General features: G+C 41.4%; 1 protein-coding gene across 14 annotated transcripts in view; it reads left to right on the forward strand.

The window, feature by feature from the left end:
- The window catches only part of LOC131683532 (netrin-B-like), a 218,122-nt gene that overhangs the window by 162,323 nt on the left and 43,495 nt on the right, over positions 1–12,304 (forward strand). For all 14 annotated transcript variants that reach the window (XM_058965654.1, XM_058965682.1, XM_058965627.1 and 11 more), the window contains exon 3: positions 5,329–5,517. In XM_058965654.1, coding sequence (XP_058821637.1) covers positions 5,329–5,517 — 189 coding nt within the window. The remainder of the gene's footprint in view (positions 1–5,328; positions 5,518–12,304) is intronic.

Consider the following 12,304-nt stretch of genomic DNA (forward strand, 5'->3'; position numbering starts at 1 on the left):
GCTTCCTCCAAGGGGTGAGTCGCTTGGGGAAATGTTCCATACACACTCTTTTAGCTACGAAAATACGATCTAAGAATACGATCCACAGTAATACACAATCATTTCACTCGTTATCACAATGTGCGGCATATTGAGGCACACTTCTGTCAACTCGAAAACAGATAGCGAAGTGCTGTTAAATGATCATAGCAACCCGTGTTTTGTTTTACTGAACAACATGGCCCATCGTGGCACAGGCTATCACGCGGTTTGTTTGCAAGCACAACTCGATATGTGCTAAGCGACTTAACTCTTCGCTACCCCATATCACCACAGTTCCCAGTTATGTCGCCGTGGAACGTGTTATTTGGTGAATATGAGCGTCATTTTTTTTCGTCCAACTGAAGACATGTACCTAGGCTGCTAAGACCGTACCGATTTCCTGACGTGGCCGATGCATTGTCGCACGTTATTATTACAGCGTTCATAAGTTTATTATCGCTAAAACCTTCACTTTAAAATGGTGGTGTTTTCTTGTTTGCGAGACCGTGGGCTTTGGTGTGCGTGGATGATAGCAAAGGTGTTAAGCTTTTGTATGGTTACGTGCTGAATGTTAGAAGAGTCGCCACGGTATGTGTTGTTTAGTGGATATGAGCGTCATTTTTTTATTGGTTCAACTGAAGGCATGAGGCTAGGACCAAGGGTAGCGACTTCCGGACGTGAGCTACTCGTGATCGTGCGTAAGAAGGCGTAGATGATTGCGATAGCATGTTCGCGTTTGTGACCAGGTTTGTGTTATCGCGAAGACCACGAGCGTTTATACGTTTGGAATGGGATAGATTGTGAGTGTAGGTATACGTTTATAGATTTATATATTTTATAGTTTATAGATAGAATATGCAATTGATTGTGTTAGTATGAACCTAATTTATGATTTAGTAATAAAAGTAAACATACCATGCCGTATACAGACAAAAAATATACAAAGAGAATATTCAGAAGTGTATAAATTAATCGATATTATTTTTGGTATACCTGAGGAGTGGAAAAGCAAACTACTAGAAGTACAGCAAAAATGGACTAATGAAGTAGACAAATACACACATGTAACATGTAATCAAACTACTTGAGCTCGTCTAAATATCAGCAAATGATATTTATTTCACAATCATAATAATTGAATTCTGTTAGAATTTTTTGTCATACTTTGCTAACCGGGAATGCATGACTCACGTGCGTCGGTAAATTAATCGTACATTAATTCATCCAATCCCGAATGAATCGAATCGAATGTAGGAATTGAACACCGGAAAAAGATGACCAACGAATCCTAGGAAGGATTTCCCATTATTCTATCATATACGCCAGCTCTGCATTCGTTCTCTGACCCAGCTGTCACAAATGCTCAGACGAACACATAGACGGATAGACACACAACTAGAACATAACAATTGTACACTAGTACTAAAAACTACAATTATTACTACACTAACACTAATAGACTTCTACTTCTTCTCTAATTAATTAGCCTGTGCACGATGACGAAGTCAACTGATAAATTTTCAAAAACGGCCATTGACTACTTACTATTTAGGTGTGACAGTAATGTCTTATAGTGCCTATGGATTTATCATACAATAAAAATTCAATCTAACTCTGAAAGTTATTCGTTCATCTGGTTTCTCGACTCATAAAGATCGAAAGAAGTTTGAAGATTGGATTTATTGAAACTTTGGTATTACTCCATCAAACGTCGCCAGAAACAGATGATTTTGGGATAATCATTTTATGACTGTCAACTTTTCTCTCAATCCTCTTTTTGGCTGCTTAAATTTAAATTTAGTTATTCCATTATACATTTAATGAAACTGTATTTTGTTTCTATTTAAAACTTTCCTTGTTTAAACCATGATCTGTTCTTTATGAGGAATTCCCTGAAGGTCCGTCCGAAAATCTCTAAAATCGTGACCGACCATCTTAGATTCCGATAAAACTTTACAGGTTCAACCGGCATGGAAGACTAAACATTTTCCACAGTCAATAAGATTATTTTGACCCTAGCGTAATTTTTTAAAAGGGCGTGAACGTTTCTACGTGCAACAATTTCAATTTTTTTTTGTTCGATTGCAATATTTTATACAGTAAAACTATCTGAGAACGAGTTACAGGTAATGAATACTTCTGCACGAAAAAAATATACACTAAAAAAATGTTGTGTAATTTTTCACAAAAACTACATTTAAGAAATTTTTTGTTATAAGCATTTTGATTTAAAATGGCGTTTAGAATCATATTCAAAAGTAAAATTGTACTTTTGACTGCAAATAGTATGAATTATAAAAATTTGTCAAAAGTTGTTGTTAGGAAAACTTTTTTATTAAAAGCTTCTCCATGATCCAAATACACTGAAAACGCTTCTTTTATGTCTTTAAAACGAAAAAATTAGACTTTTGACAATTTATGAAGGGGTAACGCGAATAATTTTTAAAAAGGACCTAATTACATGAATTAATTGTTTTTGTTGGAGCAAAATTCCAAATATCTCGAAAACTGTCGCATTGTGGAAGATATTTGTTAAATGCATTTTGATTTAAAATGATACTTAGAATAATATTCTGTAATAAAATTACAGTTTTGTATGTCAATTAGTATGAAATTTAAAAACATATATAAAGTTATTGTTAGAAAAACTTTTTTGCTGATAATTTCTCCATCACGAAACCACATTCAAAATGTTTCCTTTCTCTTTAGATTTTTTTTGACAAAGTATAAAAAATTAGAAAAAAATGGGTTTCTTGTAATTTAAATTTTTATCATAAATTTTTTTCAGTGTATATTTTTTTTCGTGCAGAAGTATTCATTACCTGTAACTCGTTCTCAGATAGTTTTACTGTATAAAATAGTGTAATCGAACAAAAAAAATTGAAATCATTGCACGTAGAAACGTCTACGCCCTTTTGAAAAATTGCTCTTGTATCAGAATATTTAATTGCCAGAAAAAATAATGGAGATACATAAACCGAACACAAATGTAAAGTTTCGTTCGAATCGACGATGGTCATATTTTGCGGTCGGCCGGTTTCTCTTTGAATCCCTCTTAAATACGTCGTAGAATTTTACAAACAGATTTTGAAGGTTAGTTGACAGATCACAGAACGGCTCAGATTTTTAGGTAGAGGTGTCGTTCTATTTTCAGTACGTGACACATGGTGATTCCTAAGAGTACCTGGAAATTAATAGGGTGCTGTTGTATTTTTTGTTCCGGCTCACTTAGATTTCAGTTTTAAATGTTCGGTTAAGCACTTACCTGTTTGGATATAACGCAAATCGTCGAATCTCGCCTACAACGATATGACAAAATACTGAAGTTCATCAAAAGCGTTACTTAGTTAGGTAGCTAGCCATTAGCTACTACCTCATATCTATGCAACGTCACTTCTGAATTTGCCCCTAACGAGTTTTTCGAAATCTAATTTAACAAAATAAAACCTTGGTTTCAAATCACCATCTCCACAGATACTTGTCAAGCTCAAGTTTTTAAGTTGATGTTTTACACATGTTCAGCGCAGTAATTTCCCGCTGTGTTTCGTGCAGTAAATCAATCACCGCCGTTACTGCTGCTGGTTGCCCGCCCCATCGTCCAACCGTTGTCCAACCGACCGTGCATTTGATACCCGGCGATCTAATGTCAAATTGGAACGGTCGACTGCCACAGAATTACTGCCTTGCGACGACGGTCATGTTCCTAATTAATACCGATAGGGGCAACCATTGTGCGCCATGGACGATGTAAGCACCATGTTCTCAAGGTGCTGCCTGCCTGCCTGCCAGCCGAGGGTCAACAGGAAAGGTCTTCCAATAGGCCGACGTACCCTCCGTACGTGAGTGATGAATGGACTAATGAGACTTGAACGTTTAATTGATTTCTGCTCCGCTCCGGGCGAAGAGGTAAGGCCATAGCACAACAGTTTTTCGATATTGATGTGGAGTTTGCCCCCAATGGGCATAACTACATTTAGTTCAGAATTTTGCAACCTATCTGCTAGGCGAATGGTTTTAAAACTTTAATAGTGAGTTTTCTTGACTTTATAGTCCCATTACACACACTAATTACGTAATTTTACCTCGAAAACCTTGGATAACACTTCACTATTAATGTTTTTCCGCATCTTCAAGCACTTTTATACGTCTTTCAGTACAATTGACGCAGATAGCCTCCGTTTTTTAAATGTCCAGCCCAAGTATTTTTTCCGTAAACCTGCTCTCTCCATAAAAGCCCCGCTGCGACATCACAATCGGCGGCCCATCGGGCTGTCTCTCCCATGAGCATCGGCAGCAGCAGAATTGCTGAAAGCCCTTTTTTGGACGAACTGTGTGGATCGTTTCGTGGCTGGCAGAGTGTTTCTCCTTAGATGTCAACTCGCATAATATCACCGCGCCGTGGCGGTTGTTGTTGGATGGATCGCGGCACGTTTTAAGGTGTACTATCGCAGTCGAATTGTATACTGCGGAATCGAACACGGTGCAGGCAAAACGTGAAATTTTCTGGCATCGGCGACAATCTCGGCGACGAGAAAGGGGAAGAGAGAGAGAGAGGTTAAAAAAACCGTCAACCAACAATATTGCAATAAATCGTGATCGGTTGGCCTGAATTGGAAGTCGAATTAATATCAATAAATTTTTCCCTTATTTGTGAAGCACTCGGGGCACTGCCTTCAGATCTAGACAAGGGCGTTTGTGGTTATGTTAGCGAGTTTGACGACGACTGTGAAATGAATTATTCGTCTCTCGCCGGTCAATTTTACCGGGTCAATTATTGACAGGATCTCGAATCTTGCTGGTCGGAAACAAAGGGCACCAAAATCAAGCCATCGCGCATTGTTTGCAAAAATGTTTTCTCGTCCCCCCGTCTCCCGAATAAGGCACTACACAAACACAAAGGCATGAGAAAATTTCACCTCGAGAAAAATTCTTTCAATTCAAACCAGTTTCCTTTTTGGGGAACATCTTTGCTACCTTGGTTCAGTCCCACATCGTCGTTCCATCTTGATCGCGGGTTTTTTTCTTCGCCATCAGTGTACGTTAATGTACACGATCACGACAAATTGTTGATATCTTCCTTCGGACGACCTTCGCCCGAGCAATGCGCCAACTTGCAATCTTCACTTGGGGAATTGCAATTTTATCACGTACAATTACCACGAAATCAATCACCCTAGATGGTACTTCAGGTTTCATCTTCCTCACGGGGGGGGGACGGATCCCTTTTTGGGACTTGCTAGCTGCCAAAGCAATAAATAAGCAATTAATTCCAAACATTCTTTTCTCTCTGTGTTTCTTCCAATGTAGCCTGCAACTGCAACGGCCATGCACGGAAGTGTCGCTTCAATCTGGAACTGTACAAACTGTCCGGACGGGTTTCCGGCGGGGTATGCAGCGACTGTCGGCATGATACCACCGGACGGCACTGTCACTACTGCCGCGAGGGTTTCTACAAGGATCCAACCAAGGCCATCACGCACAAGAAGGCCTGCAAACGTAAGTAATTATCGATTGGGGTTTGTTTTTTTTTTGTTTTAGTTTGGTGTGTTTTCAGATTGAGACTTACTATGGGCGTAGATTCTACTTTTTGCACAATCCATGTCACAGTTAAAACAGTTTGAATACAATCTAAAATTGTGAATTAAAAAAAATAAAATAATGATAAATGATAACAATGCCATTTGCGCAACCCCATACATCGAACCCAAATGCTTTCAGTTCGGTGAGGAGTCCATCCACTACCAGGGACCACAGAAGGGGTGACAGCACTCCTCCTCGAGGACGGCTTCTAGTGGTTCTCATCGTTAGGGGGTCTTATATCTAAACGTCACTGTCACGGTCTGACGACAGAACATTTGAGTAATCATTTCAACCTTAGACAAATCTAATTTATCTTATTCAAACGGCAAATCGATTCAAAAGCTCATCCAATGTCGACAAAGAGCGCAATATATCGTCTAGCTAGTTCAGAAGATAATATCTATTTCCAAGGTGAGAATGACAGGAGTTGCAATGTTCTTTCGATTGATTTCCCTCCATCCGCCAGGTCGATAGGTTATTTTGAATCTCTATCATTCCGAGAATGAAGTCAGTCGCGTATTCATCACAACCGGTTGTCCAATCGGAAATTTAGGTTCATTTGTCGCAATCCAATAGGCTTGGTTTCCAAAACATTTGGCATTTTCTCCACCTGAATAATGATAGACCATCCAGTCCGATCAGAGACTAGTTTTCAGGACATTGTTGCTGTCAATTTTGCTCTATCTTAACTTCTTTTAGAGAGCAGTAAAAATCTTTCGAAAAAGGACTGAGAATGCAGGAAAAAATGTACAAAACCCTACTCAGCGAATGGGTTTGGGCTTGCTATCACCCGACCTGCTAAAGACCACTGCTCTTGCCCAGAACCCAATTCCTCCCCGGCACTACTTTACAATATTACTTCGGGAAGGGGTTTTTATGGGCATAGCGCCCACTCCACTTTCAACACTAAGGGTCCATTTCATCACCCTCGCTTAGCGCTTAAGCCAGGTTTAAACGTACTGGTGAACCTGCTTTAAAAGTTAAACGAGGGTGAAGAAATTGGCCCTTAGTAGTTAGTTTCTTCAGTAGGGTTACAGCACCACTCCTCGATACACCACCAGTTCCCAACCATCGATACAGACCATGACAGTCGAAGAGCTAGCTGCGAGTCGAGACTTAGTGCTCTTCCCCTACGAGCACAATCAGGGCGGCAACTTCGGATTGTCTAATTTACTGAGCTCTTCGGCTCTCTTGTGCCATTCAGCACCGCAACTCCCTTCTCGTACTATTCAGTACCACTTACTCGTTGAGCTACCGATTTGTTCGCGAATTACTCGGTCTAATCTCTGTCGACGGACCTAGCCTACTCCGAAGGAGAATTCCCTGGCGAGAGAAGTTCTTGCGAAACCGAGTCAAATAGCCAGGTGTTGAGGTCATTTCGGCGATTCCGGTGAAGCAGGGCGTCCGGTTCACTGGCGCACCAACGACCCGCGACTGGTGATGTCCCGTCGCGGTCTACTCAGTCTAGTCTCCGGCGGTGGACCTAGCTTACTCAACGGGCCAGCCAGTAGGTGCTGACTGCTGAGGTCCATCCAGCGATTCCGGGTGGATCGTAGCTTCCGGTTCTCTGACGCCCCAACGACCAGTGCTAGCAATTCTTTTTTTTTTTACAATGGAGAAGACCTTTACGTCCTAGCCCAGTACACGTGCTATTGGTAGGGTCCAAGCTACCGCACGGGGTGCACTGGGGGCGCGTCGGGCTCGAATGGTGGCCCTGCCATTAATACCGACTAAACTCCATTGGACTCCGCCATCGTTCCTCCCAGGAACTACCTCTCGGTATTACTTCTGGGGGATGGCTGTACTTAATGTACTCATTCACTCTCACTCACGCGTTCATACGTCCTGTATGAGGCTTACTTGGGTGCTCTCTCTATCGCACCTTGATTCACTCTCAAACACTCCCACATGAGGCTGACTTTTGTGCTCACCTTTTTCGTTCCTTGCGAGGCTGACTTGTGTGCTCACCTTACTCATTCCTTGCTAGGCTTACTTTTGTGCTCGCCCCACCCATACCATGTGAGGCTGACTTTTGGGCTCACCCTTAACATGCCGTGTGAGACTGACTTGGATGCTCACCCTTTCACTCCTCTGCCACGCCATTAGGCATCGATAGCTAAGTCCCAACATACTACGCTACGACCCTCCCGTCTTGGCATGAGGCAGTCCACTTATACGCCTATACACTCACTCTTCTGTCTTGCTTCGGGGTGGCTGGGTTTACCCCTTACGCGGTTGCCAGTCGCTGCACCAAACCTGCCTCAGCATGAACAGACCATTCACTCCCCTTTTTGCGCTTGGCCTTTTTCGCTCCAGCTAACCAGTCACTAGTTAGCCGTGCCCGTCGTCTGTTGCTCGGTTCGCCAGATTACCTGTAGCCTACTGGCAATCTGGATGGTAGCAGCCGAGACTGCGTTCCACTTCTCCACCGACTGACACATCCGCTGAATAAGGGTATCAGGGGTTGTGTCCCAGCCACAGACGTCAAGCATTGCTCTTCTTTCGACGTTGAACCGATGTATATCTGAACATCGTCGGTGTACATGTGATACTCATATTTGAGCGTTGAAGGAAGGCTGCAAATGTACATGCTAAACAGCAATGAACTAGGGCACGATCCCTGGGGGGTGCCGTCGAAGAGGTAAAGCTTTGTTAGTGTCCATTTGAAGTATTAACCGGAATTGTTTACGTTTTGTTTATCGGCCCATTTGAAATGTTCTCGTCGAATTGTTCTTTATCTTGGTACGCCTGTTAAATCTCCAATATTTGTTTGCTGTTGATTTGAATTTCTACTGGCTGATAACATCCTTGGAGGATTGTGAATTGCTTCAATTAGACATTGACGCCCGGTTAAGTTTGTGCTACATCAATGGAATGGAGGCTAATACTGGAAAATGCACAGTGATTACATTTACTCGGATCCTATCGCCGAAGATGTTCAAGTATAACATGTCGTCAGCTAATGTTTACCGCATCTCTGCCCAAGCTATGGGAGTTTATTTGGACAGTGAGTACACTCAAAGCATAGCTTGTACTGGCAACTGCTCGAAAGTGGTTAATGATTCTGAATGAATCACATGTGGGTACTACCAAAATTCGTTCCACATGATGTGTATCGTGTATCAAGATGGATTACGATATTCGTGACGTCCTGGGAACCCACCCACGGAATTTATTCTGGATGTGCAATGACTGCGCTGACTTATTTTCGAATGATAACTTCCGTGTAATGGATTTAAAAGTAGATACAGAAGACTAGATTAGGATTGTCGCTGGAAACAGTGGTAGGAACATCATTGTTTTAATTCCGGTATATACCTGTCAAATGAGCCAAAACGAAAAAAGCAAAAAAATCCTCCACCGTCGTTTCATAGCGACTAATCATTTCTATGTCTTTTAGCCAGCAAAACAATGGCCATTCTTGGTTGGTGTATTTTCATTAATTAGAATGCACAAATTGTCTAAACTTGTACTGAAGTTTGATATGTTTTCATTTCTTTGTGCGGCATATACAAACTCTTTCATTTCATAACAACAGTCGAACATTTACACCGAGAAAAATCGCTATATTGAATATATTGATTTCACACATATTTTTTGCAATTTGTAGTAGCACATAAAATTATCTGTCACGCATAGATATCATGTGAAAATTAATAAAATTATAATAGTATGCTACATAGAAATTCGTTTCAAAGCTGATATCACATAATTTTTCTGTTTGCCTATCGTTTATTCTGCTGCAAATTTTATGCATTGGACGTTTTCGGTCTTGAACGCATCAAAATCACAGCAGAATAAACGAGACTGAAATGAAAAATAGGCAAACTCTGCATTTTACTAATTTGAAGTTCAACTAAACGGCCATATTTTTCTGCGTGTACCAAAAGTGCGGACCAAAGACATTTACTAGAGAGACTTTCGATACTTTGACAGATATATACCGAAAGCAAACAAACATGTTCCAAAGCGAAAACAATGGGAACACCAGCGACAATCCTAATCTAGTGTTCTGTATCTACTGATTTATGGACGATTCAGACGATACATCAGTTTCCGTCAACGTCAACGGAACGTCACCGTTCCGTCAGGATAAGTTACATGCAGTTAAATGGAGGCATTCACACACAACATCAACGGCACGGAACGTTTTGACGTACGGCACGTGTGCACGGGCGCAAGAGAAAAGTATTCAACTTATCCTGACGGAACGGTGACGTTCCGTTGACGTTGACGGAAGCTGATGTATCGTCTGAGTCGCGCTTTAAAGGATGATTTAGTGGATTTGAAAAATGTTGTAAAAGCTCTCTCGGTTAAAGTTGACTCAAAACCGCTCTCCTCAACCGTAAATACACTTTGGTAACGGATTGTTGTATATAACTTAGTTCCAAATACACTATACAATACAAGCGCAAGCGTTGAGATGTCCCGCTAAAAACCAAAATCACTAATATTCGTGGAGCTAAGGCTGCGTTTGAAATGATGAAAACCGTTTCACCACCTAAGGAGCTGTTATGGGGCTACTTTTCAGCACTTGACCGCAGCACGACGAATGATGAAGTTTCGGCCCTATCGAAGGATTGCCTGTGGGAGGATACACAACCAAGAATAGTTCGTATAGTCTTTAAGGACATGGATGTCATATCTTTGAGCTATACAGTTAAAATCGACGTCCACAATTCATTTAGAGGTTTAGGCCCTCTCCAAACACACCTGGCGAGAAAAAAATACTTTCGTGAATTAGTGAATAACTCACAAATTCACTTATTAGGATTGCTGCAAAGAGGAATTCATCTGAGGGTGTTCTGTATCTCAACGCTATTCCGGAAAAAACTTGTCTTTCTAACTTTATTTTCCTCGGCGATCAACTTACCTGACGAATCTGAGACTTCTTCTTCTGTTTCAAGTAAAGCCACGGAGGGTACATGTCCTTCAGAAGCAATTCAAGATTCGGCACACCATCAAAACACATCCCAACAGGGATGGGAAAGTGGCAGCACTGACGAATCACTCAGAAATGATTTTGTATTCGCTTAATATTTTTCAAAATTTTCCAGTGACATGTAGCATATTTAACAGGAAATCGAAGTTAATCGTTCAGTAGGTCGTTTCTCCTGTTGTGTTATGTATTAGTAGGCAAAAATATCGTCACATACTAATGTATTTGCGCGAATCAAGCCACCAAACAATACGCCCACTTAGCATCCACAGCGCCATCTGAACTTGGCTAGTTGACACAACGATTTCGCTGATTGTGGATGGAGGAGAATTCCTCGCAGAAATGCCATCAATTAACAAATGCTGAGCAAAACGCTGGTGAGATCGTTTTGTGTTGTAGTTCAATGTTTATATATTTTACCTTATTGTAAATACAAGCCAGAATCAAAAATATTATTTACATTCTGAAAGTGCGAATATATTGCACATATCTAATAGATACGTGGATGTATTCGCGCGAGGCTTATTGTATATAAAGACGGCCTCACAGTAGAGCTATCGCCTTTCATCTCCAGGGCTAAACATTTGAACATCTACGAATAATACAAAATTTATTAAAAAAGAGATACAGACAAATTTCTTCCATAAAAGCACTGCCAGACAGTGGGAGATGGATTGTATAAACACACACACACATCTTAACTGTAGTCTGTTGACAAATAGAACTCGTTTGATTCTACCATCATTGCAAAACTGCCTGGCAAATCTTAATGTCTAAGTAGAAAGTTCGATCGCATCGCTTTTGCTCGCTCAAAATGTCTCCCACTACAGGCTGCTGCTGAACACAACAGTATCGACGTGATCACCGAAGATCATCTGCATACTAGTCGATTGGAATTTCACCCTCCCGACCCGGTCGTGCTCTCTAACGATTTGAACCAACTAAATGAAGGTGCACTTTGTTTGTCGCTGCCACCACCGGGACGCCTGTTATGCAGTACTACGAGTGCTCCGACGCAGTCGCGCTACTAGCCAGCGAATAGCTTAGTCGTCTCGGTCCTGCGTTCGGTGATCGTGAGGGGGTCTTCCCAACTCCCTTCTCAGGCGAGTAATTTGTTTTAAATGATAATCCGCTCACTGAAAACTTCTTCGTTCATAGCACACCGTCGCGTACATTACCTGATTTCTTGACCGTCTATTACCAGAACGTTCGTGGAATGAGAGCAAAAACGCAGTCTCTCACCTCCTGCGACTACGACATTATCGATTTCACCGAAACATGGCAACGTCACAGAGAACAGATATCCACGATCGAACAAAAATATTTAAAAAAATGTGTGCAAACATTTGAATTAATATACGATAAACACTAGCGCCGCCACACCAACCTATCCCAACTAACCGTCAAATCCATTCCGGAACCGGTTCGAAATCCTGAATGGATTCATTATGGAATCTTCCTCAAAGAAAACAACCGATTCCGACTTTATCGGTTGATGCATTTGAGCTGGAATTCATGCTGGAAGTCCGAACCGGTTCCGGACTAGCTTGACTGGATAGAGGAATAACCGCTGTCAATTCTGTCGAACTCAGCCACAAAAAAACATAACGACAGTAGCGCACCTGGTTTGGATATCCCAACTACCTTCGAAACCGTTATGGAATTTTACACAAGTTGAATGATGAAGATGGACGTCTGTTCTCTGTGGCAACGTGATGATGTACTAAACACCGAGATAACGACGAACTGCTCAATCTACCGATG

This window comes from Topomyia yanbarensis, chromosome 1 (genome assembly GCF_030247195.1).
Source record: "Topomyia yanbarensis strain Yona2022 chromosome 1, ASM3024719v1, whole genome shotgun sequence".
Classification (NCBI taxonomy): Eukaryota; Metazoa; Arthropoda; class Insecta; order Diptera; family Culicidae; genus Topomyia; species Topomyia yanbarensis.